We start from the raw sequence: 26,671 nt of genomic DNA on the forward strand, positions 1-26,671 counted from the left end.
CAACAAGGAGTTAACACAAATACTGTGACCATGCTCTTCTCATTTGTTTTCAATTTTGGTCTCAAATATCCCAAAGCACGTATTGAAAAGAAGTGGGAGCTAAGGAAAGATTATGAATATAAAAATGCATATATTTATTCACTAAAACCATAATTTATAGCATCTTATTTTATATTCATATCTATACCAACATTTATAAATAAAATCACACCAAATATCAATAATTCTTAAGTAATGATAAAATAGAAAGTCTATTTTTCCCTCACTTAAACCACCATGAACTTTTCTAAGTTTTCACCTTCTCTGGCTCTTGAGAGATTTTCTCAGGGCAGCACGGATCTGCTTGGTCTTCAGGCTATACACAATTGGGTTTAGCATAGGGGGCATAAAGAGGTAAATATTTCCCAGGACTGCATGTGCTAATGGAGAACTTTGGTGGCTAACTCGGTGCATTACAGTTATTGCCAAGAGAGGTCCATAGTAAATAAAGACAATAAAAATGTGAGACAAACAGGTGTTGAGTGCTTTCATCTGGCCTTCTCTGGAAGCAATGCCCAGCACTGCTTGGAATATCAGAGCATAGGAAATGGCTATCAGCAGAAAGTCAACTCCAAAAGAAAAGACAACCAAAACCAGCCCGTAGAAAATATTGATTTTGACTTGGCCACAAGCTAGTTTCATGACATCTGGGTGGAGACAGTAGGAATAGGACAGAGTCTGGCCTTTGCAGAAAGGTAGTCTCTTGAGCAGGATGGGCAATGGAGTCATGAGCATGACACCCCTCAGCAATGCTGCCAGCCCCATTTTGGTGACTCGTGAATTGGTAAGTATAGTGGTATATTGTAGGGGGTGACTGATGGCCACAAAGCGGTCAAAAGCCATGGCTAACAGGATTCCTGAGCCCATGGAAGAGGATGTGTGGATGAAAAAGAGTTGAGCAAGGCAGCTATCAAATGCAATTTCATGAAGGCCGAGGACAAAGACTTTGAGCACAGAGAAAAGTGTGGAGAAAGTAAGGACAATATCAGCCCCAGCCAGCATGGTCAAGAAATGGTACTGGGGCTCCTGCAGACTATGCTCAGTCCTCACCAGGTATATTACTATGCAGTTCCCTGCCATCGTGGTGATGTACATGAGGCTCAGTAGTGGTCCCAGCCACAGGCGAGAACAAACCAGCCCTTGGAGGCCAGTGAGGATGAAGAGAGAAGGCTGGAAAGTGGTGATGTTGAATTCAGACATGGAAAAGTGTGAGAATCCCTGCTCAGTTTCCCAGATATGGAACCTAAGAAGGAACAAAGTAAAATGAAATGTCAAATTCAGGAGATTGCTCTAAGTTGTCAAATTCTCCCAATGAATGTTGAAGGCTAGAAATGAGAACTTAACAAAAGGGAAATATTATTAATAAGTCTTATGCCTGAGAAAGAAAGTTTTCTTTTTTTCTGATATTGCTATGGGATAGGAAAATCCCTTTATTAAAAGTCTCATCAATGGCAAATTGGACCCTAAGACAAAAACAAGATAAATCCTGAAGTAAAAATGATTAGTGTACTTTCAGGTCCGGAAACCTAGGATGAGAGTCATGCATGTGGGACCAAGATTGTGGCACAGCAGGAAAGGCACTGCATGCCATGCTGGCCTCCCATAACAGAATGATGCCTGGGAAGGCAGCAGAAGTTAGCCCAAGTATTAAGGCCTCTGCCACCCATGTTGGACTTGGCACCAGGTTCAACCTGGCCTAGCCCTGGCTATTGCAGCTGTTTGGGGCAGTGAACCAGCAGATGGAAGATTCTCTCTCTCTCTCTCTCTCTCTGCTTCCGTGTGTGTCTCTCTGTCTCTGTTTATCTTTCTCTGTCTCTCCCTCTCTCTTTTTATGTCACTTTGCAAATAAATAAATAAGTTTTTAAAAATAATCCTGCAGTTGTAATAGAAAGTAGTTCTGGCTGAAAAATACAATATACTTGTGATTTTTTTAAGAAAATAAATTGAGGAATAAGCAACCTGAGATTGAATAGCAGGCTAATCTACTTTTCTGAACTGTTGGTCACTATGGAGAAACAGAAGGATTCCAAACTAAAAAATAGTCTCTGCCTCCTTATCTCTCTCTCTCTCTCTCTCTCTCTCTCTCTCTCTCTGTGTGTGTGTGTGTGTATTTGTGTGTATCTCCAGTTTTAGATCTGTTGCAACTTTCAGAAAGGAACATTTTCAATTTCCAGGTCAACATACCCAACTGCCATCAACCATTCTAACTGTGTGTCAAACCAAGGTTACAGGCTTACTGTTACCTAAGATAATCTCCTTCTCAATTCAATGAATGCTGGAATATTATTCTATGTCATCCCACTTTTTTCTCCTATTAATAAAATCTCTTTGCTTAATTAGGTTCTCTGATTCATATGTTAAAAAAAAAAATCCCCCTGGATCCAAATTACCATCCCAATTGCATTCTTTATTTTCCATAATCTGTGTTTTATTTTTTGCCACTGTGATGGAAATATATTTTTCAAATGGGTTCATGTTTTTGAGTGATAATTATTATTATAAAATACAGAGCTTAAACTCTTATCTACACAAATCTCAGTTGGGCAAACTAGAGTGGATGCACACTAGCTATGACATTCACATCATTTGGTGTTCTACCTAACTCTTTGAAGCTTTCAGCAGTATTTGACCCCATCAACTTCTTTATCCATGAGAAATTATCTTTCTGAACTTCCATAAGATTATACACACTTTGATATTTCTCTTTAATAAATACTCCTTAGTCATGTTTAAGGTTTATCATTCTCTATGTATTAATAAATAATAGTATTATCCCATTCTCAATCTCTATTTCTCACAGTTTATTCCTTGTTTTCTAAGATTAGTTCCATGTACCTCAAATTTAGCATTTCTAAGACTACACTCACTTTCCACACAGAGTAAAACATCTTAAAAGCATCTGTTCTATATCCATCCAATAATCTTCACTTAAAATCTTAGCCATGCAAATCATCATATAGCCTAAATGAATTAAATATATTACTACAGACTCTCATTTAATCCTGAATTTTCACTTTACTCTTTATCAAATAAAGGAAAGCACATATATTGAAAAAGTTATTGAAGAAACTATCTGGAGGAGAATTAATGGCATTATTGTCTGTATCAGACTTTCACGCAAAGTAAGGGACTTATCCATATGAGGAATGACCTGATGCCAACTCTTGTGGACCATGATCAGTAGCCTATATCAACCTTGTCTCAAATACTTTCAGATCTGACTCCTAAACTTGAAAGAGAAATGTCAAAATAGATAGTAAAATAAAATAAAAATAGTGGTCTACTAGGATAAGCATAGTCCATCAATGATAAATATAAAGACATAATAAAGTTTTGAGACTTAGTAATGAAACAAGAAATATTAGCAAGTGTATCATTTTGTAAAAAAATTTTAAAAATTGTATCAATTAAAAAAGTGTATGTACTAGAAAAGAAACTTAATACATAATTTAGTATTCTCAGAAACATATCAAATGTAATATGTAAAAATAATTGCATTTATAAAACAAAGTAGCATATAAACTACTTATTCTCAGACTATGGCTTCCATCAGAATGATTATTATATCAGTAATCATGATTACTGAAACATCTGTTGACATTTGGAAACTCAATAGAAAACAAGAACATTTTAAATGTCTACTGCTAACAAAAGAAAAAAAAAAGAACTCATAAAACAGAGAAACCAGTAGACATTGCACTTTTTTATTATTAAACCTGGATTGTATAAAAAGTGAGATTATACCTACCTGGTGTATAAATACTTTTTTTAAAATTTTTTTGAATCTAGATTTCTATAGATATCTAGCTAAAAATTAAATGATGATCAAAAAAGATATTTGCAGTCACATCTGGGGATCATGGCCCTCAGTCCACAATATACATATCATGGACTCATAGGCGGGTAGATAAGATTTCCCCAGTATAAGATGAAGACAACAATGTTCACACCTTAGCATAAAGAGTTTTTCAGAGTTCAGAAAATGAAAATTTCTGACTATTAAATTCCTATTAGCTTTTCTTACTAATTATGTTCCATCCAACACACCTACAGGTTTAGGTTTACCTTGGTGTCTATGGCTGGAGAACTTGAGCAAAGCTGGCACTCCAGTTCCAGTGCCTGAATTTAAACAGGAGTACTTATTAGTCGTGCTAATGTTCCCGATGGTATTGGTTCAAAGCCTCTCTCCCTCTCTCTCTCTCTCTTTCTCTGTCACTGTCATTCTTTCATAAAATATATGCGCAAAACACATTTATCACTAGTGAAGCAATTACCCTAAAATTTCCCAGAATCTAGTGTTTATGAGATGAGAAGGAAGTGTTCAGTAAGAAGAGCATCAGGTAAGAAAGTCAACTGAACATTCTGAGACCACAGGGAACACAGATAGTTATCAGAAGCATCTCAACACAAATCGCCTTCAATTCCCTTAGTGAATAGGAGAGAAATAAGATAGTAAAGATTAAGACATTATCTGAGAAGGGTCATGATAAACAAATATAAATTTTGAATGATCAATAGATGATTCATTTTTTTCTAATGAATCTGTAATTCATTAGAGGTACAAAGGATCCAGATGAGACAGGCAACTTTTTATATCAAAGTTGAAAAACTCACATGTTTAACTTTAAGCCTGATCACAATGCAATAAAAATTATGACAGTTATTAACATAAAGATAGTCACATATATCATTCAACTAATTAATTTTTTCAATAATATTGTCAGAAAAATCCAAAGTGTAAAATTTGATATGATAAATACTGATGATAAAAGAATATGTTCATATGGAAAATATGAATATTAATTTAACATCATATATTACAATTAATTCTAATTAGAGCAAGAATTAAAAGTGAAATTAAAAATAATAAGTGTTTAAAAGATATACCCAGAGAAAATATATTTATTATATTAGCTTTGGTTAAGAAATGATTCATTATGACTTAAAAGCGTGAAGTATAAGAAAGAAGTAATGATTTAAACTTCATAAAATTTTTCTAAAAAATTTATTTCATTAAGAGACATAATTGAGGATATGATGACAACCTCCATACTGAGATAAATATATATCCTTGAAATTAAGAAAAAAACTTTCATTCAACAAATACACTTTAAAATGTAAGGTAATAACTGAATGGTTCTCACAACATAAACACTTGGTCATATTGTTAGAGTTTTTGTTAATTTACTTTCCATATAATTCAAATACTAGACCCAAGAACTGAACTCATGTTTTTTTTTTTTCCATTATGCTTTCTATCATAAATGATTTTATACCTGGACGTGTGTTAAAGAAACTTGAGTTTTCAACTAATTGTCATGAAGGTGAACCAAGGTTGCTTTTTATTCTAAGGTATGTCAATTCCCAGATATTTATATTTGAAAACCAGTTATTCTGAATTTCATCTGTTAAAATATGATTTTCATCACATTAAGAAAAGAAACTAATATAAGTACAGAAATAGCACAATTCAGTAATTATTAGTTTACTCATTAATGAGGGAACTGCAAGATAGTAATGATGATACAAAGAGTATTTGAGAAATAAGAGTTTCAAAAAAGGTTTCATTTGATATTTATTTATTGTTTTCATCCACTTGAAAGGCAGAGGCAGAAATATTCCATCAGCTGCTTCATTACCCAAATACCCACAACATCTGGGATGTGGCATGGCCAAAACATGGATCCAAGAACTCTATTCAGACTCCCACATGGGTGGCTGATGCCCAAGCATTTGAGCTATGTCATCTTCTGTTTCCCAGGATGCAGTGGTAGGAAGCTGGATTGCAAACAGAATACCCAGGTCTTGAACTGGCAATCCAATAAAGGAATGGATGTCCAAAACAGAGGCTTAACCTACTGTGCCACAACACCAGTCTCTCAAAAAAAGGTATTTTAATAATTGTTCAAATAAAATTGTTAAATTAGACACAAGGTGAGCTATGGTACTAATCTCAATAGAAATAACCTTTGGAGGAATTTTTCATATTCTCAGACAATAAATATTTGGTAATGTCAATTTCTAACATCTAATATCTGCCAATATTATTAAGTGTAAAATAGCCTAAAACATAACAAATTTAAAAGCAGATAAAATGCCTAATCTGGGAATACAGAAAACTATGTGTTGCATGTAATAGACAAAGTCCAACCGTTGTATGGTTTGCTGATATTCTGTTTTCAGTAGAAGAATATATTGTTTCTGAATATTGCTGTTATGTTTTCCAGCTGGCACTCTGATGTGGTATGCCTGTATACAAGTGACAGCCTAACTCAGTGTGCCACAACCCCCACCTCCAATTTTGAATTGTTAATGACTATACTTAAATAAGTTTAGAAATCAAGAATCATTGTAGTTTCTTGGTTTCTGTCTAAGATCAGTTCCTTATTCATTTACAGATCAGAGTCAGACCCCTTAATTTGCCTGGGCGAGAAATCTGACTTTCACCCTACTTGTGTGCCAGAAACATGGGGCTTAGGTTCATACTGACATTTCTCTTATCACTACAAAACAACCATCATCACGTTTGATCACAGGATGACTTATTCAAACATTCTGCCTTCTTCTCTTAGATTATTATTTCTTGAGGGGAATACCTCAGAGCATTTTATTTCTTTTGAATACAAGTTACCTGTCATACTGCTTGGCACATTACAGAACTTGCATAGCTTTTCTCAGTTGATTGCAACCTATGACACAGAGAAATTCTCATTCCCCAGCAACAACACGTTGCATGCCAAATCGCTTGCGCAGAGCAGCCTGGATCTGCCGGGACTTAAGACTGTAGACCAGAGGGTTTAGTAGTGGTGTGATGAGGAGGTAGGCATTGCTCATGGTGGTATACAGGATTGGGGATGTCTCCTGGGTGTAACGATGAAGCACTGCAAGGCTGATGAGGGGCAAATAAAACACAAGCACTGTGCACAGGTGACAGGCACAGGTCTGCAGTGATTTCCAGTTTCTGTCTTGGGTCCCCAGTTTCATAACAGTGCCCAAGATCTTCATGTAGGAGGCTAGGATGAAGACAGCATCCACAGCAAATGTACAGAGCACACAGATCAATCCATAGATGCTACTGAAAGTGACATCCCCACAGGCCAGGTGCAACATATCAGGATAGTAACAGTAAGAATGAGAGAGGATATTGGCCCCACAGAAGGGAAAGGTCCTGAGGAAAAAAGGCAGAGGAGCCAGGAGAGCGGCCCCTCTGACGAGAGCAGCTCCACTAAGACAGGCAACGGTGCAGTGAGTCAGGATCCTGCTGTAGCTGAGTGGAGCACAGATAGCTACCAAGCGGTCAAAAGCCATGGCCACCAAGACACCTGACTCCACTGAAGACAGGGTGTGAATGAAGAACATTTGTGTCAGGCAGGCATTCAGGCCAATATGGTGGACATCAAACCAGAAGATAGCCAAGACACTAGGCATTGTAGACAATGAGAGGCCTAGATCAGCAAGGGCTAACATGGCCAAAAAATAGAACTGGGGCTCATGAAGATTTTGTTCTGTTCTAACTAGAATGAGGAGGAGAACATTACCCGCCAGGGCCACCAGATACAGGAGACAAAAGGGGATGGAGATCCACATGTGTGCAGCTTCCAAACCAGGAATACCAATAAAAGAAAAAGTGGGCCAATTAGAAGTGGTATTAAAAGCCAACATAGTGAGATATCAGTGGGGCTGAAGTTCAGGGTGTTGTCAAGCCTATAAAAGAGAAATTATATGTTAGGGAAGTTTAAAAGCAAATCAGGAATAAAAAGACTACTCATACATGTAGTTACAGAGTTATGATATGGAAAGCTCACAATTTAGATTATACTTTTAACCTACTGATAGTTTTATTTGACATAGGAACATAAACCAACCACATAAAAGATGTTCAACATAATTCTTTATCAGGAAAATGTAAATGAGAGCTACAGTAAAATTCCAATAGAATGGCAAGAAATATATTGAAAATATTAAAAATAGCATGTGCTGGTGAGAATGTGAAAAAACTAGAATACTCACAATGTTGATGGATGAGAAAATTATATAGCCTCTTTGGAAAATAATTTAACAGTTTCATTTAGGGCTAAATATGAATTTATCATATATTTAACATTATCTAGCCAATTTTTTCTAAGAATTTACCAAGATAAATGAAAATACATAAAGATTTATACAAAATATTCATAGAAGCATTACTCATGACAGCAAAAAACTGGAAGGGAACAAAATATACGTTGATTATTGAGTGTGGTAAATAACGTGTGGTAAATACAAATTAACTTTAAAATGAAGATATCAGTGACAGATAAAAGAGCTTGAATGAATCACTTATGTTATGTGAATGAAAACAAATACAAAGCCACAAAAAATGGTCTCATTTACATGTAATTCAAGAGAAGACAATGTCGTAGTGATGAAAAGTTGATCAGAGATGTTGGAGGTGGACAGAAGGTGTTAAGAAACTAGCTACCAAGAGACTTGTAAGAATTCTCAGTTTCTCATTGGTTTACTTCTAGGTTAATTATCTTATATTTTGATGCATGTAAAATTTCTACCCAACCTGAGTCACTCAAGCCTTCAATTCACTCCAAAATCCCTACACTCAATCCAGTGAACCTTTTTTGAATAAATTTATTTCACTGACCCATAGACCTTTCAACCTAAGTGCCTCATAGGAATTTCAGATATATGCTGTAAGCAACAGAGTTAATTTGACCCTCCCAAAACTTACAACTTTTCCTTGTGTTTTTATTAGAAATGTTATTAATGAGTCAACCATTCATTTAATGACTATTTTACTTGTAGATATTGTGGTTATAATGAACACGAAGTCAGAAGCCAAATTGCATGAGTTTCATTTGTGATTTTATCCCATACTAACAGTTTGTCTCTGGTTATCTCTCTATGCCTACTTCCCTACATTTAAAATGACAATACCAGCATCAACTCTCCCTAGTGTTCTGATGAGAAATAACTAAGGAATTCTTGCTGTAATAAACACTATTTAAGAAGAGGCTAATATTTATAAAACTTGCCTTTATGCTCTAGTATAGTCACTATTGCTTTAAAACAATCTGACAACTTTTTGAAATTTCTATCACAAAAATTCAATTAAAATTTTATTATTCAGATATTTTCAAAAATTCTAGAACTATGTTTATATTTTATCATCTCATGTCTTTATACCTTTGCTTATACCACGCTCTCTAACTAGGTATCTGGTGAATCTCTATTCTATCTTTTTTTTTTTTTTATTTGACAGATAGAGTTAGACAGTGAGAGAGACAGAGAGCAAGGTCTTTCTACTGTTGGTTCACCCCCCAAATGACCGCTATGGCCGGAGCTACGCCGATCCGAAGCCAGAAGCCAGGAGCTTCTTCCTGGTCTCCCATGTGGGTGCAGGTGCCCGAGCACTTGGATCATCCTCCACTACCCTACTGGGCCACAGCAGAGAGCTGGACTGCAAGAGGAGCAACTGGGACCAGAACCCGATGCCCATATGGGATGCTGGCACCACAGGCAGAGGATTAACCAAGTGAGTCACAGCGCCGGCCCTATGCTATCTTTAATTAATGATTGATTTATCTCTTCCAGAGAATATTCTCCAATCATTTAATATAGAAAAAAAATTTGTCTAAAGTTTCTCTAGTACCTTTAAATATTCTATCACAGCACTCAAAAAAAATTTTAAATTTTGATTGTTTTTATTACCTGTAAACTATTCTGCAAGTACATGAGATTCCACCCATTTTGGTTTTTCTGAGATATTTTGTTCTAAAAAATCTTTAGGCTTTAGGAAAAATGATTTTAAAGAAGTGATTGAGTTAGTTAAGAATGATTGAAATGAATTCCTTGATTTTTGATAAATCCCAATTTTCCTTAAATATTTGTAATACTAGAGCTATATTTAAATGTTGCTGTAAGAATTTATTCTTTGAGACAAAAGAGCATCATCACATAACAAATGACCTGAATGTTAATCCATAAGCATTTGTTTCTGGGCTTCTAGGGTATTCAATGCAACACGAATATACATCTGTGTTTGTGTGCGTGCCTGTGTGTGTGTGTGTAAGTGAATTATAGGCATTATAAAATATTACCAACTGGGGCCAGCACTGTGGCATAGCAGGTAAAGCCACTGCCTGCAGTGCTGGCATCCCGTATGGGCACCAGTTTGAGTCCCGGCTGCTCCACTTCCTATCCAGCTCTCTGCTGTGGCCTGGGAAAGCAAGAAGGCCCAAGTAGTTGGGCCCCTGTACCTATGTGGGAGACCTAGAAGAAGCTCCTGGCTCCTGGTTTCAGATTGGCTCAGATCCAGCGATTGTGACCAATTGGGGAGTGAACCAGTGGATAGAAGACCTCTCTCTCTCTCTCTCTCTCTCTCTCTCTGCTTCTCCTTCTCCCTCTGTGTAACTCTTTCAAATAAATAAATAAAATACATACATAGTATGTATACATACATAGTACAGCCAAGATTTAAAACCATATATATGCTCTTATTAAAAATCCTAAGAAAATATGGTATATAAAATAATTACACATATGTTAATGAAATAATCTATGTGTTTACATGTCTATTGTTCTAATCAATTTCATGCATTACATATGTTTTTCGAGCACCATATAAATATAAGACCATGTTTTATACACTAAGTATTTCAGAGAAACAAATGGTATCTTAAATATGTGTTGGATATTAAAAAAAGAGCAGGTATGAACAGAAATGGCAATAAAGGCAGAAATTGATATAAAAGAACAAGAAAAGAGAAAACAATGGAGGGAGAGAAGGAGGAAAATTTTAGAAAAAATTAACTAAAAAGCTATTGGAATACATAGCAACTGATGAATGGATAAAGAAAATTTGGTACCTATACATAATGGGATATATTTAGCTGTTAAAAAGGATTTTGTTGCTGCCATTTGCAACAACATGGATAGGTAAGAAGGTTTCTATGCTAAATAAAATAATCCAGGCACAAATACAAGTATCACATGATCTCACTCATTTGTGGGATCTGAATAAGTTGATTTCATTGAAGTTGACCATAGAATGATGGTTACCAGGAAATAGGGAAAATAATATGGAAGAAATGGGGAAAGCTTATTTAATGTGTAGTAAGTTACAGCTAAGTAGAAGAAAGACGGGTTGGTGTAGAGTATTATACTATTGTACAGTAGCATGACTATAGGTAATATACTGTACCTTTTAAGCTAGAAGAAATCACTCTGAAGAGATAAATGTCAATTTTTAGTTGAACGCTACACAATACATACATTTATTGAAACATCATTTGGTGTCTCATAAATATGTTCAATTTTTTAAAAAGATTTATTTGTTTGAAAGGCAAAAGAGAGAGAGAGAGAGATCTTTCATCTGCTCGTTCACTCTCCAAATGGCCAAAGCAGCCATTGGGCTGATCCAAAACCAGGAGCCAGGAGCTTCTTCTGGGTCTCCCAGGTGGGTGCAGAGGTCCAAGAACCTGGCCATCTTCTGCACATTAGTACAGAGCTTGGTCAGTCATGGAACACCAGGGACTTGAACCCATATGGGATGCTGAGGCCTCAGGCAGCAGCTTTATCCATTGAGCCACAGCACCAGCCCCCAACATGTTCAATTTTTATGTATCAGTTAAAATTGTTTGTAAAAAAGACCATTTGGTATCTGGCACATATTTGTATGCCCGTGTTGAAGCCAGTATATTTTTATGCTATTCTATTACTTGAATTTATGTTGGAAAATATATAAAAATAAAATTTATAAAATAATTTGTCTAAATAAATCTAAAGACATATGGATATTTGATGTATTGTGTGTGTGTATTTTTTCCTCCTCATAATTCAACCAGATTACATATTCTTTTGCAAATTTTCAAAATGTGTAACTTCAATTTACTGAAAATTCCACCTTATTTCTCTTTAAGTGAGAATGCCCTTGGGAGAGGTAGGTCAAAACCACATAACAAATCATGTTATAAAATACCATGAAGGGGCTGGTGGTACCGCTGGTTAACCCCCTGGTTTGAAGCGCCAGCAACCCATATGGGCGCCAATTCAAGTCCCGGATGCTCCTCTTCTGATCCAGCTATCTGCTATGGCCTGGGAAAGTGGTAAAAGATGGCCAAGTCCTTGGGTCCCTGCACCCACATGGGAGACCAGGAAGAAGCTCCTGGCTCCTGGATTCAGATTGGTACAGCTCCAACAGTTGAGGCCATCTGGCAAGTGAACCAGCAGATGGAAGACCTCTCTCTCTGTCTATACTTCTCTGTGTAACTCTCTCTCTCAAATAAATAAAAATAAATCTTAAATTAAATAAAATACCATGAAATGCTGGCGCCGTGGCTCACTAGGCTAATCCTCCGCCTTGCGGCGCCGGCACACCAGGTTCTAGTCCCGGTCGGGGCGCGGGATTCTGTCCCGGTTGCCCCTCTTCCAGGCCAGCTCTCTGCTGTGGCCAGGGAGTGCAGCGGAGGATGGCCCAAGTGCTTGGGCCCTGCACCCGCATGGGAGACCAGGAGAAGCACCTGGCTCCTGCCATCGGATCAGCGCGGTGCGCCTGCCGCCAGCCATTGGAGGGTGAACCAACGGCGAAAGGAAGACCTTTCTCTCTGTCTCTCTCTCTCATTGTCCACTCTGCTGTCAAAAAAATCAATTAAAAAATAAATAAATAAATAAATAAATAAACCATTAAATTATATATAACTTGTATACTTATAAACATATTCACTTGTATGTTTATCTCTGTTATGCATTTCTGTTAATTAAGCCCTTTGCTTTGAAATAACTAGTTTCAAGTATCAAATTGAATGGAACCGCCTTTGACTACAGCTTCTTTGCTCTGCTCCTTCTTCTTTTCTTTACTTTTCTTTCTTTTTTTTCCTCTCTCTTCTTTTGTTTCTTTCTTCCTTTTTTTTGTTTGTTTTATAAAAGAAAGATCTCCCTCCTACCCGTTTTTCTGTAAGTTGCTGGAACGAAAGTTCTGCTCCCTTTGCTTCTCTTCTCACATTATGTCATATGATGTTATGTGTACCAACTTGTACCAATTAAACAGTTTTGAACTTTTCAAATGAGACCTAGTTTATATTATGAAACATTGGAAGCAGTAATTGAAAATTTCAAAAATATTGAGAAATAAAACAGCACTGTGGCAGACACTTAATTTTTATGGTTTAAATAATGGCTTTATCGCTTCATCTTTAAACTTTCTCAGAACTAGTACTTTGCTGTCAAAGTATTCTTAATCAACACACCTGTCTTAACGGCTATTAGAAAGATTAAACCTATAAACAACAAAAAACATATAATGCTGATAGAATTGAAAAATAAAACCTCTAAAAGTTACTGTATTGAGATCTACCCCAGAGATCTGTACCAACTTTGTATCTGTATCTAATTTGCTTCCTATATTCTAACTTCAGCATACGGGATTTTATCAGCTGAGAAAAGGCAAATGCATTTCCTATATAGAGGAACACTATCTGCAAAATGTAGTAACTTAGAAAACAGCTTGGATTCACAAATACAACCATCTAGAATCGTCTACTCCAGGTCGAAGTTACACATCTCTTCTGAAAGCAGCAGCAGAATAGCTCTTCAGCCAGCTCATTGCTATATATTTTCATCTGACAATTTAATGCTGGTGATTTGAATGGTGATGCTTCCAAAACAAAATTATCTACTTGCTGGCCTTGAAATTTGTAAAGAAGATGGCAAACATCAGCAGTATGCATTAACTTAACAGTTAGGTTTTTAAAAGTTCTTTTGCTTAAAGAAGGACCCAAACAATGAGAACAAAAAATACTCTTTCCAAATTTTGAAAAGCCCTAAGTGTTCTCTGTGGTTCAGCATGGAAAACAGAACATGCTGATTTAGTCAAAGCTAATGAATACTTAAAAATTGTACTCATGGCATGCCTCAGGACTCAGTAAAAAGTAATCAAAACAAAACAAAAATGCCAAATTCTTGAAATTTGGGAATCTAAAATTACCCACATAAACACATATGGACTTACTACATAAACAAATACTCTCTGAATGAATTGTTGATGAATTCAATAATTGTTACTTAGAAGAAAACAGGTAAAATTAACCAATCATTTAACGTTAAAATATTGCTAATCAGACACGGAATTCTCTAAACAATTTAATATCCAAATCTCACATATCCTGATATAACAGCGCTAGTCATTGGTATCATTCCTTTATTTTGGGAAACTGCTTATTACATATGCTTTCTATTTTCAACGTATTAAATTTGTTTTTAATGGAATCTGGTTATAATTATATCAATTTACCTGAATGGACTTTCTCAGAGTTATAACGGAAGTGGAAGTTGATGTTGCTTATCTCTGAAACACTTCACTCTCTGCACAGTGAAAGTCCTTTTCACTTTCAAATATATCTGTTGACTGGCTTTTCCGTCCCTGTAACACAGAACTTCACTGCACCATGTGAAGAAGTGAAGCTTCCTTCAAGGGTTTGGTAATGCTGTGGTGCTTTAACAGACCAACAAGTGAGAATATCCCAGATTATCTGGAAAGCTCCCCTGAGATGTAAAGAGCGTTGGGAGTTCCCAACTGTTACAACCAGGAAGCTTAAATCCATTTTCCCCTCAAGGGAAAGGGAGTGAGGGGAGAAGCATATCTTAGAATTTAGACTTCTTAGAAAGTCTTCTTCAGAGAGAAAAGCAAGCAATTTTTTTCTTTATTGTATGAAAGCCAAATCTGAGTGAAGGCACACACGTAGGAGCTATGCTTAGAGAAAGCCAACTCTTAAGCTACTTAACAAATAAAATGATAACTGTTTAAAGGTATTTAATATAAATCTGTGCATACAAGCTGACAAAAGTTACAATATAATTGTAATTTTAGGGCAAAGATACCAGTTCCTTTTCCCAGAAAAATGTAACAATATTGAACACAGCTGTTAAGACTGGACTCCCATGCTGGAGTGCCTAACATGCTAAATAAAAGTTTGGATTGCTATTTATTTCAATTATGTTGTTAAAGTGATAATTAGTGAGAATAAGACTCATTTTATCTATTTTACCTTTGTAAATTTCTTTTGTAATTTTACAAAAATTACACTTCAAATAGGCACTTCAAATATTCTAATGGATATTTATACAAGTTCATGCTAGTTTAGGTCTAACTTTATATTTTAAAATAGAGTCCAACTAATTATTATTCAGTCTTTGTAGATATGTGATTGGAAAACATTGTTAAAATCAGAACTTCTTAACCAGGATACCATTCATAGTAGCTGTCAAAAACCGATCCTTGCTGGGATTTCGCCTCCTCAGATTTTTCCATCTCAGAATCTCTCGGGAATATTATATCATAAAAGTCATAGTTATTTATCTTTTTTTAAAGATTTATTTATTTATTTGAAAGTCAAAGTTACACAGAGAGAGGAGAGGCAGAGAGAGAGAGAGAGAGAGAGAGACAGAGAGAGAAAGGTGTCTTCCATCCTCTGGTTCACTCCCCAGTTGGCCATAACGGCTGGATCTGAGCTGATCTGAAGCCAGGAGCCAGGAGCTTCTCCTGGGTCTCCTACATGGGTTCAGGGGCCCAAGGACTTGGGCCATCTTCCACTGCTTTCCCAGGCCATAGCAGAGAGCTTGATCAGAAGTGGAGCAGCCGGATCTCAAATCAACTGCCGATATGGGATGCCAGCTTAACCCGCTATGCCACAGCACCGGCCCCAGTTATTTATCTTTTATTAAGGACCAGTTTAGGTTATAAACTTTAAACCGAGAGAACATAATCATTTTAACGTGCATAGTTCTATGAGAATTTTTGAAGATTTATTTTTATTTTATTTGAAAGGCGAAGTTATGGTGGGAGAGAGAGAGAGAGATGGAGAGGCAGAAGAAGAAGAAGAGAGAGAGAGTTGGAGAGGCAGAAGGAGAGAGAGAGAAAGAGATCATCTATCCACTGGCTCACTCCCCAGATGACCTCAATGGCCGGGTTGGGTCAGGTTGAGAAGCCAGTAGCCAGGGGTTTCTTCCTGGACTCTCATGTGGGTGCATGGTCCCAAGCACTTGGGCCATCTTCTGCTGCTCCAGGAGACCAGGAGCACCCATGTCAGAGTGCATAGGAAGACAGATAGCTCAGCCCAGGCAGAGAAAGAGAATCTATTCTTTTTCCATAGCTTTGCTCTATTCAGACTCTTACTGGATTGGGTGATGCCCACCTACAACAAGGAGGGTCATCTACTTAACAGAGTTCACAAACCCAGATTCTAATCTCTTTTGGAAATTTCACATAGACATATGTGAAGTAATGTTATACTGATGAATTTGACACAAAATTATAACCATCACAAAGGAGAAAATTATCTATACCAGAACACCTTTTAATTCCTACTATGCCTATGGATTAATGGCCTGATATTGGGAGTCAAAAATCAATCTCAATAAATTTTGGTATCTTTAAAGATAACAGTAATTTACTGGGTTGTCATGAGGAGAAAAATGTTATTTTATAAGTGAAAAAGTAATAACAAAAGGTACATTGACATTGATTCTTAAATTCCCAAGCATGATTCTTCATAAAGAGAATCCACTGCTGTATCATTCCAGTAACTGTCAATAAAATCTGGGTTTGACTAGTCTAAAATATCATGTCTGTATTTTTATTTGAAGCTACATAACAAAATAGACCACTTTGACATACATGCACATGTATATGTTTGAATAAAGTGAGTATTGTGTGTGAATGAGTAGAATGGGAAATAACAGGAAAACAGGTATAATTTATCATTTCGGATTTCTAAAGTAATGTCTAAATATAGTTAGTAGTGTTTTATATTTGAAATATAAGATATGAAGTTAACAATAGTATATAGTACAAAGAGATGTCTTTGATAAAATAAACTTTTGATAATTGCCAGAATATATTATATAAAATATGAGTAATCCCAAAATGTAGATACTGTGTATGAATTTTAGGTATATGAATTTAGATAGTGTCCATATACAGTGAGTGACTGTCAAACCTCCTAATACAAAGAAGTGTTAGAGTTGACCGCCCGAAAAACGTCACCAAGAGACACGTCTCTTATGCAAACAGCACGGGGAAGTTTTATTGATTATCCAGCATGCTGGGGCTGTCTGATCATACATGAACAGAGCATCCCCGAATAACCAAAGGTTAGGGTTTATAAAGGCAAAAACCGCAAAACCGGGAAGGGGGGGAATACACGGTTGCTATGCATGGTTGCTATACACAATTGCTAAGATCAAAAGAGAGTACATAAAATCAAAAGAGTATATGGTTACTGGGATCAACATAACCTAAAACCTAAGTGAAATTAATATTTATCATAATCTTGACAATACCAGTTACAATCTTACAATTAGCAATTAGGACTTGACGTTAATGTAAGACACAGACAAATCACATCTTCATTATGAACCCAGGTAACCCAGGGGCAACTTTTTGTGCTTGTAAGCTTGAGCAATCATGCTAGGGGGTTTTTGTGCTCTGCCAAGGGTGATATAGTGTACTGCTATTGTTTGACTATTTGAAACCATAGTTTCAGACCAGAGTCTCATGGTGGTGGGGGGGGGGGGTGTTGGAGTCTCAAGGACTCCAAAATGGAGTCCCTACTGTCAGGGGGCTACTTCAGAAGCAAATGAACTATTTGTGAAATATTCATAGGAAGCAGTACAAGATGAATTTCAAATCAAGAAGAGGATCCCCAAAAGGTTACTATCCTCAAGAGAGAACTGTATATATAATAAGGAAGCTCAAACCAAGCTACAGGTGTACTTGATTTTGGACAAGGAAGAGAAAGCTTTCGGTGTAGGACTTTAGTAAAAGTTCCATCTTGTCATGTCAGGTAAGAATAAAAGCATGGTTTACCTGCTTTTGGGAAAGGACAAAGAACAAGAGACTTTGGATAAATTAGTGAGTAGAGAAACTGTCGCGTGTAAAACAAGGAATCATGGGGATCAAGAGGATGTGTCATTCTATGAAACTATTTCAAGTTTGTTTTGTTCAAGCGCCTGATGTATTGGATAACATTATTAAGCCAAATAAAAGAACATGAGCTTAAGGTATTCCTGAACTGGACAAGGACAGAATTATCTGTGCCTATGGAAACAACAACCATGATGTTTAGTCTCATCCATGAATGGGAATATCAACAGATCAGAGTGAGTATTCTGAAAATGGTTAAAACCCATGAAGGAGAGAAGATGTATGGAGAAGAAATCTGACACCATGCCCTCGTCATTTGGAAGCACGATGTTTCATATTTAGCAGAATGTAAACTTATCAAACAAAAATAACTTTCCTAGGATCTCCTCCTTCCTTCTCTATCCTTAACAGCAGAATTCACACTTTAAAAATGCTAATAAAGCCTCTGAGGTGATTATCAATTTACTTTTTTAAGGATAAAACCTAGGATTTTTAGTAACCCCTACCTATGTTTTCTGAAAGTGTCATCCACATTGAAACAGACTGAGGTTATACAAAATTGAATAAAATACCAAAGCCTTCTATTATTTTTGTTGCTATCATTATTGCTGTTTTTCTCTGATAATCTTCCCCTTACCAAATGGAGCATTTGAACAGGAGCAGCTGAGAAATACTCTGTTCACCAGAGCTGAGGTCTATATGCCTCACACAGGGAATGAAGACTGAAGTGTTGTCTCCACAAAGGCCTCTGTTCACAGTTCTAGGCTGACATTAATGGGGGAGAACCAGTGAGGAATTGAGATGATTAGAATATGCAAATATTTGCTTGACAATATTTTTGAGGAAATAGCATGTGGATTTGAAGATTATGTATGTAATGTCTATTTAGTTCCTTAAATATGAATGTGGTGAGACATTGACTGAGGAAAAATGTGTGCTTTGCTCTCTGTGAGAAAGAGACTTACAATAACTATAGTTGATTTTACCTGAAGGAATAATTTTTGATAATGCAGAGCATGAAAATGGCCTTATGTCTCACATATCTTATATTATAATTAAATATTTGACAGGTTTCTCATTGTTTAAATCAACGTAGCTAATTGCTCTGGCTTAAAGCTTTTCCATATCAATAAATGTAGTTTAGAATCAGGCATGTAATAATTAATATTTAATTTTTTAAGAATAAATAATCATACCTATATGAAATAAATAACTTTGGAATTATAAAGTTTTTGTTTGTGATTAGAATTACTTGTTAACACTATCTATATAATACAAATAAACTTTGTATGTAAAATATCCCTAGATTTTATTAATTAAAATTGAAAATATTTAATCTTTGTAACAAAAAGAGAACCAATGAATGTGAATTTTGAATATGTGTATCTATTTAATAGTTTATGTTTTAATTATAAAGAATTTTTATGTTAAATTTTAGAAAATATGTTTATTTTCATCAGTGAATTATCATGACAGGACTTCATAAACTTGGTAATGAAACTTGGTCATTGAAAACATTTTAATCTATTAAAATATTTCTCTATATTTAACAAAAGTGTTTTTCTTGTAAAACACAATAATTATTGTGTTATTGTACATTAATAATTATTATTAAAGAACCATAGAAGGATTATTTAAAATAATACAAAAGTTTCTAAAAACTTAGTTTCAATTTCTGTAGTCAGGTACAAAACATACCATATGACGCTGAGTCCATAGACTTCAGTCTAAGTACTGCTAATATCTATCATTATTGACCACGCCAGTAAGAAAAACCCAAGTCCTCACCCAATACTATAATTATATTAACAGCTATGGATTTGTGGTAGCCCTTTCTTATTTGAGAGGAATGCTTTCACAACTCCCAGAGGATGCCTGAAACCTTGAAAAGTACTGGACCATATAAAATCCATGTTTTTTCTTATGCATACATTCCTATGATTAATACAATCGCTTTTCCATCTTAAATAAATACTTGACACTTAATATGGACAAAACTTTTGCAGTTTTAGGTACAGCAGGAAAGTTAGCTTGGATTTAGTTTTCTTTTTTCCCAGTTTCATGGTTGGTTTGTCCTTACAGTAGATCTTAGCAATCTCAGCCATTTTTTTTTTCTTCCTTCATTGGTTTAGAAACTTCAGTTTTTCACTTAAAGGCAGCATTATAAGGTTTCTTTTTGGCATGTTCAAACTGCCAGTATCACTCGTCAGGCATTTTGGGACCTTCATAAAGAAAATGAGGGCTACTTGAACACAAGTCTACAAGTCAATCTGATAAACAAGATGGCAGGCGAGTGGAAGATGGGTGTTTTGTACAAGGTGGCCACCTACACAAGGGGATGACTAATTTCCCAAGAAGGATAGAGCAGGATGATGTAAGAATGCCACTCACAATACTGCACAATATAAAACTTATGACTGTTTATTTTTAGAATTTCTACTTACTATTACAGAAAAAAGGTTGACTGTGCATAATTGGAACTATACAGAACCAGAACGCAGATATGGTGGGACTACTATATTTAAATTAAAATGTGTATTTTAGAGTTTTTGCTTATAACAATTAAATAACTTAGGTAAATTAACATAATTATGTGTACTCAGATAAATATTAGAGTCAAATTACAACGTTTGTTTCAGGAACAACACATTTGCTTCCAGGAAAGGCATGCAGCTTTGGCATCATGACTCCTGTTAACAGTACCAACTCCATCTTCTCCACTCTCCTGGTGACAGGCATCCCTGGGCTGGAGGCTGTGCACATTTGGATTTCTATACCCTTCTGCACTATGTTCCTCAGTACCTTGGTGGGCAATGTGTCCATCTTGACAGTTATCTGGAGGGAGCAGACGCTCCATGCGCCTATGTACCTCTTCTTGGCCATGCTAGCTGCTTCTGATCTTGGTCTGTCCCTTTCCACATTCCCCACAATGCTGAAGATCTTCTGGTTGGATGCTCGAGAGCTGACCTTTTTGGCTTGCTTCACCCAAATGTTCTTTATTCACACCTTCCAGGATTTTGAGTCAGCTATCATACTAGCAATGGCCTTTGACCGCTATGTGGCCATTTCTTGTCCATTGCATTATTCTTCCATCCTCACCAGTAATGTAATTGCCAGGATAGGTTTGGCTATTGTTGTGCGAACATTGACTGTACAGTTGCCCCTCCCCATTCTCTTGAAGAGGTTGTGTTTCTGTCACTCCAATGTTCTTTCTCATTCCTACTGCCTACATCCTGACATCATCAAGCTCTCCTGCTCCAATACTAGGATCAATAGTGTCTTTGGACTCTTTGTGGTGCTATCCACTATGGGCCTTGATTTTTTCCTCATTCTCCTTTCCTATGTGTTGATTCTGAAAACTGTACTGGGCACTGCATCCCGTGGTGGCCACCTCAAGGCTCTCAACACCTGTATTTCCCACCTGTGTGCTGTGATCTTATTCTTCACACCCATGATCTGTCTGTCTATGCTCCACCGCTTTGGTCCAAGGCTTCCTTCCCATATCTATGTGACCATGGCCAACATGCATTTCCTCATTCCTCCTGTGATGAATCCCATTGTGTATGTGGTAAAAACCAAGCAGATTCGAGACAAAATTCTGAAGCTCTGCATCAAAAGAGGACCAGGAGAATTCTAAGTCACATTTATAACATAAACCTTGGTAAACGAATGCAACACTAGGACACTAATCCAACTCTTCCATTTGAACTAGGGCTTCACATCTATAGTACTACTTTCCCAGGCCATAGCAGAGATCTGGGTAAGAAGTGGAGCAGTTGGGACTCGAACTGGAGCCCATATGGGGTGCCAGCACTGCTACGCCACAGTGCCAGCCCGGATATCACAGTTTTACAAATTACACAAGCTGTGGTTTTCTCTTCCAGCTATAGTTATGGCTAAAGTTTGTCATGTGAATCTCCTCCTACAATTGCTTTCTAGCTCAGGTGCTTCTTTTAAGCTTAAATTTGTTTTATAAATTTGTTTTACAGATCTTAAATTTGTTTTATAAAACATGGCTTTTGATTTTCTCTTTTGCTTTCTAGAAAATAAATTTTCCTTCAGACATTCTATCATTATTATTTATCAATCCAATTCTATAACAAGAGAGAGCAGTTGTGATATAAACAGTTCAACAATCTTCATTCATTAATTCATTACATTAATTCATTCATTACATTAATATTTCAATGAATTTTTCATTGCAATGCAGCCTCTTCACTGCCGTTTTACAATTCTTCATGTCATATAAGTTGTGACATCTTATAAAGCAACATAGATTGGAAAAGTGTAGGGTATAGGGGTAAGATTTTTTTCTAGTCTAGTTGGATTAAAGCTATTATAAATTCTAGTAAGATTGCGAATGAAAAGCATATAAGAAAAATAGTGTAGGTATTGGTATTGCTGACACTAGGAGAGACAAGATAGAAAACTCATTTCTAAAGTGCTAATAAGAAAATATTTTTCCAATATCATTATTCCCTTATGCATGGATGTAGTATTGGCATCTTTGATTTACTCTTGGACAGAGGTCTTAAATTTTGTAGCTGTGAAAGTATAACTACTGAAATCCATGAAAGTCAATGAAGATTGTTGAACTGTTTATATCACAACTGCTCTCTCTTGTATGGCACACAACATGCTCAGTGTAATTCCTGTCCTTACTAAATTATATAACACAGAGAACACTGCAAATGATGGACATAATGGCTTGACACTTTCCACAGATTGACAGACTGTGTTTGAAGGTCATTACATTTATAAACAGTGATAAATTTTTGATTCTGGCAAAAAGATGTTGATACAGAGAATTTAGGTAGAGATAGCCGATATTGTACATTTTATGGTTATATAGTTTTTCCAATTACCTGATAATAGATATTCATTTATTGTTTTATTTTTATGCTTACATTACATAAATCTATAGCAAGTAGCTTTGTTTTATATGCTTCATATTTAGTACAGACCACACACAGTCCATTTTCAAAAACACTTGATTTTTATGCTGTATTATTTTTATACCTTTTAACATTAAATTAAACTTTGGAATCAATTTAAATATCTTTACATTTTCCACTCTTTCATCTGAACTTTTGATTTCTAATTAAGAACAGTATGCAATTTTCTTGTTGGAATGACTATATATTACTGATATCAAACGCATTTGAACTTTCTGTGCTAGCCATGTACATGCAGTGCTAGAATTTTTGGAAGCTCTATTCATAGAAAACCATTCAAATATTGGCAGCTTTTGGCCTAAGCATTTGGCACAGTTATTAAGACATTTCTTGAGGCACAGTATCCCATATCAGAGTACCTGAGTTTGAGTCCTGGTTCTGTTCCTAAAGGCATTTTGATAAGGACAAACCAAGCAGTGGCTGAAATGTTGCTCCAAACATCCAGCCCCATTACTGGTTTTATATTTAATGTATGTGTCTGTGTACATGATAGTCATATTTTCTCTCACTTGAGATATAAACTACTCTTAGGTCACATAACAGCTAATGATATTTCACGCATGCTAAATGACAACATTTCTGATATAAGTCCAGTGGTGGCTTAGCAAATTCCAGATACTGATAAGAGAGGCCCACAAGAAAATAGAACAGGGGATCTGCTTTACTCAGTTACTGCCTATCTTTGTAGTCATGTCAATGTCTTCTGATAAAATTCAGAGTTTCTGAAATATTCTAACAGTTACCAAGTAAAAATGTTATTAATTATGCCTAAAGCAACATCTCAAATGTTTCACACCATATGTAAAGTAAATAAGAGTATTATTATGTGCACCTGTGGCAGGGTATAAGATCTGCACATGCTGATTATGTGATAGATATATATTCCTGTGTTACCAGTTTGCTTCAAGAATGATAGACTCCAAAATGCAAGCAGACTTCCCTGAATAAAGGCATCTCTCATGTGTCTGTGGGGTCCATAGCTGGAACAAACCTTGCAGAGAGAGGATACTCTTGGAAGCCTAAACTTGGCTAGCTTTTAACTATGTATAGTTTTTTTCCTGTTGATCCTGTATAATGTTCCCTGTGATGTTAAACTGTGCATGTAACTTTAAACTGAGCCATGTGAGTACTCCTAGAGAATCATCAAACCTGTGTGATTCACCTGAGATGGCTCCTGTGTTTCCTTCCTGACTTATTCTAGATCTCAACTTCCCATGTCCACACCTATTGCAATCAGAACTTGTATCATATCACTCACCACTTAGCTTCAAAATAAAATCCGATCCATTTCATATGTTTCTAGTGAGTTCCTTCTCCTCTGATCCTCAAAATCACTCCTCAGAAAATCACTCCTCAGAAGATAAGAGCTTACTCTGAGGAGAGTAAATGGAGGAAAAGGCAGAATGCTAGAAGAAATTATGCTGTATGCTACTGAAACAAAGGCCAGCTACTGTGAAATTTAGTTATCTTGGAAAACACTATGGTTACAAATCACAGAAATGGTGCTGAAGATACTCTATTCTAACTTCCAAAATATTGGATTTGGAGGGAAATGTGCTTTTTAGGAGAAGGATATAGAGGAATGCATGTGTTGGAATGCTAAATGTGATACAAGTTGTTACTTGGGTCAGAATATCTAGAGTCTTGTGTGATTTTTGTTTATCCAGAGTTATGATGGTCTTAAAATGGAAACAGAAGAAAATAAGCCTGAAACCAAACTGGGTGCAAGTTCTAAGCTTGTATCATGTATGGCTGGAGGATACAAAAGGCTCATAATGGTTAATAATAGCCAGCTGTGTCTAGTACTTGTCCATTTAATGCAGCTCTCATAGCCTATACCACAGGGATCAGACATGGCCTCTGGAGAGAGACAGAACAGGGGACTTAAACCTACTCACTTAACATTATCAAGGCAGGGAGCCTGATGGAGCTCCAGCAACAACACCACACACACAGTCTACGCCCCTGACCTGGGAGCTGGTGAGTGATGGGAACATCATAGGCTAGGTTAGGTAAAATCATGTGAGATGTGTAGGTGGACTAGAACTCACGGGAAGTCATGGTTTATTCAAGACCTGCTTTCAAACTCTGTATGAAGAACTCGGAGACAGAAAGGACACTGTTGGGAAGTATATTGCTCCTCTAATCTTCTTATAGTATATATATTTATAATTCGGAAAAAAATCTCAGATCCCTCTTTCCTCACCCAGCAGTTATTCAATTGTTGAACTTGAAATTCAAAATGAACTTTAAGCCAAACTACATTTATCTATGATATATATTATATATCTAATATATATCTGTGATATATATTAGAAATTGACAAATAATTGATGTGAAAAAAAGTAGGCAGGGAAATAATCAAAGAAGAAAAGAAACAAGGGAGGAAGGGAAGATAGAAGGAGAAAAAAACTAGAAATATGACTAATAATTCTCAAACATAATTATAATAAAGGCAAACCCAAATAGCCACCAAAGCTTCAAAAAGGAAGTTATATGGAGATTTAACCTTAAAGCAGTAGTTTAAGGAATTGATCAAATTTATCCTTGTTTATAAGATTAATTTTTTTTGACAGGCAGAGTTAGACAGTGAGAGAGAGAGAGAGAGAAAGGTCTTCCTTCCATTGGTTCATCTCCCAAATGGCTGCTACAGCTGGCGCACTGCAGCCGGCGTGCTGCGCTGATCTGAAGCCAGGAGCTAGATGCTTCTTTCTGGTCTCCCATGCTGGTGCAGGGCCCAAGCACTTGGGCCATCCTCCACTGCCTTCCCGGGCCACAGCAGAGAGCTGGACTGGAAGAGGAACAACTGGGACAGAATCCAGCACCCTAACCGGGACTAGAACCTGGGGTAAAGGCGCTGCAGGAGGAGGATTAGCCAAGTGAGCAGTGGCGCCAGCCTATAAGGTTAATTTTTAAAACATAGATAGTTTCACATTTGTCTAAAGAACTTCTATAATTCAGATTATGTAGTACTTTTCCAGGCAACAAAAGAAACTCTAGGAAACATTTTTTAGCTTTGATACTTCAAAGCACTATCAAATTTAAAGATCTGTGTATCTAAAAAGCTGCCTGAGACATGGGCAATATGGTAAAATAAGTCTCAGAAAATTGGACATTTATTAAAAAACTTGAGTTGAATTCCTTTTATGTTAATTTTAAAAACCCAGAATTCATATAAATTACACAATTTTTCAAAATATCGGATATTGTTCTACAAATTGTCATCCACTCAGAGCTTAAAATGTTGGGACAGTTAAGCAGAACACTGTGGAGGAATCATTAACCAGGGAAGAGTATCATTAGCGTGCACTACAAACTTTCACCCTTGTTTAAAAAGGATTCTTGCTTTCTCTTCCTTGAGAATTCCTGCCATTTTAGCGAATCCAGACATTTTTCAGTGCCTGTCTTAGCTGCATAAATTTACCTGAATGGTGTTTTGCTGCTCTTTACAAAATGTTCAATGATTGAACATAACACATAACAATCCTCTATAGACTATATAGAATATATGATTAAAGGAAATATCCAGATAGTTTGTTTTACCAAATAAGAATGCAGACTGGAATAATTTAACACAGTTAAAATCTAGACACTCAGTTCTTTTTTTTAGAAGGTTTTTATTTAATGAATACAAATTTCATATGCACAGCTTTTAGGAATATAGTGGTTCTTCCCCTCATTCCCTCCCTCCTACCCTCAGTCTCATCCCACCTCATACTCCCTCCAGCATTCCATTTTTCATTAAAATTTGTTTTTAATTGATCTT

The 26,671-nt window shown here is 36.2% G+C and overlaps 3 protein-coding genes across 3 annotated transcripts; 1 reads left to right on the forward strand and 2 right to left on the reverse strand.

Annotated features, from left to right (window-relative positions):
- Positions 1-294: 294 nt before the first annotated feature.
- On the reverse strand, positions 295-1,239 carry OLR108 (olfactory receptor Olr108). The gene is given in 1 exon segment (NM_001171449.1): positions 295-1,239. A coding segment is annotated over 1 exon segment (945 nt).
- Positions 1,240-6,747: 5,508 nt separating this feature from the next.
- OLR107 (olfactory receptor Olr107) lies at positions 6,748-7,701 on the reverse strand. Its single transcript, NM_001171448.1, is given in 1 exon segment — positions 6,748-7,701. A coding segment is annotated over 1 exon segment (954 nt).
- A 12,932-nt stretch (positions 7,702-20,633) lies between these two features.
- On the forward strand, positions 20,634-21,587 carry LOC100351379 (olfactory receptor 51G2-like). The gene has a single exon (XM_002708559.3). It carries the CDS (start codon positions 20,634-20,636, stop codon positions 21,585-21,587), a length of 954 nt encoding a protein of 317 aa, XP_002708605.3.
- Positions 21,588-26,671: the final 5,084 nt, after the last annotated feature.

This window comes from Oryctolagus cuniculus, chromosome 1, assembly GCF_051225735.1.
Source record: "Oryctolagus cuniculus isolate XC-2025 breed Fujian yellow rabbit chromosome 1, ASM5122573v1, whole genome shotgun sequence".
In the NCBI taxonomy this organism is placed as follows: Eukaryota; Metazoa; Chordata; class Mammalia; order Lagomorpha; family Leporidae; genus Oryctolagus; species Oryctolagus cuniculus.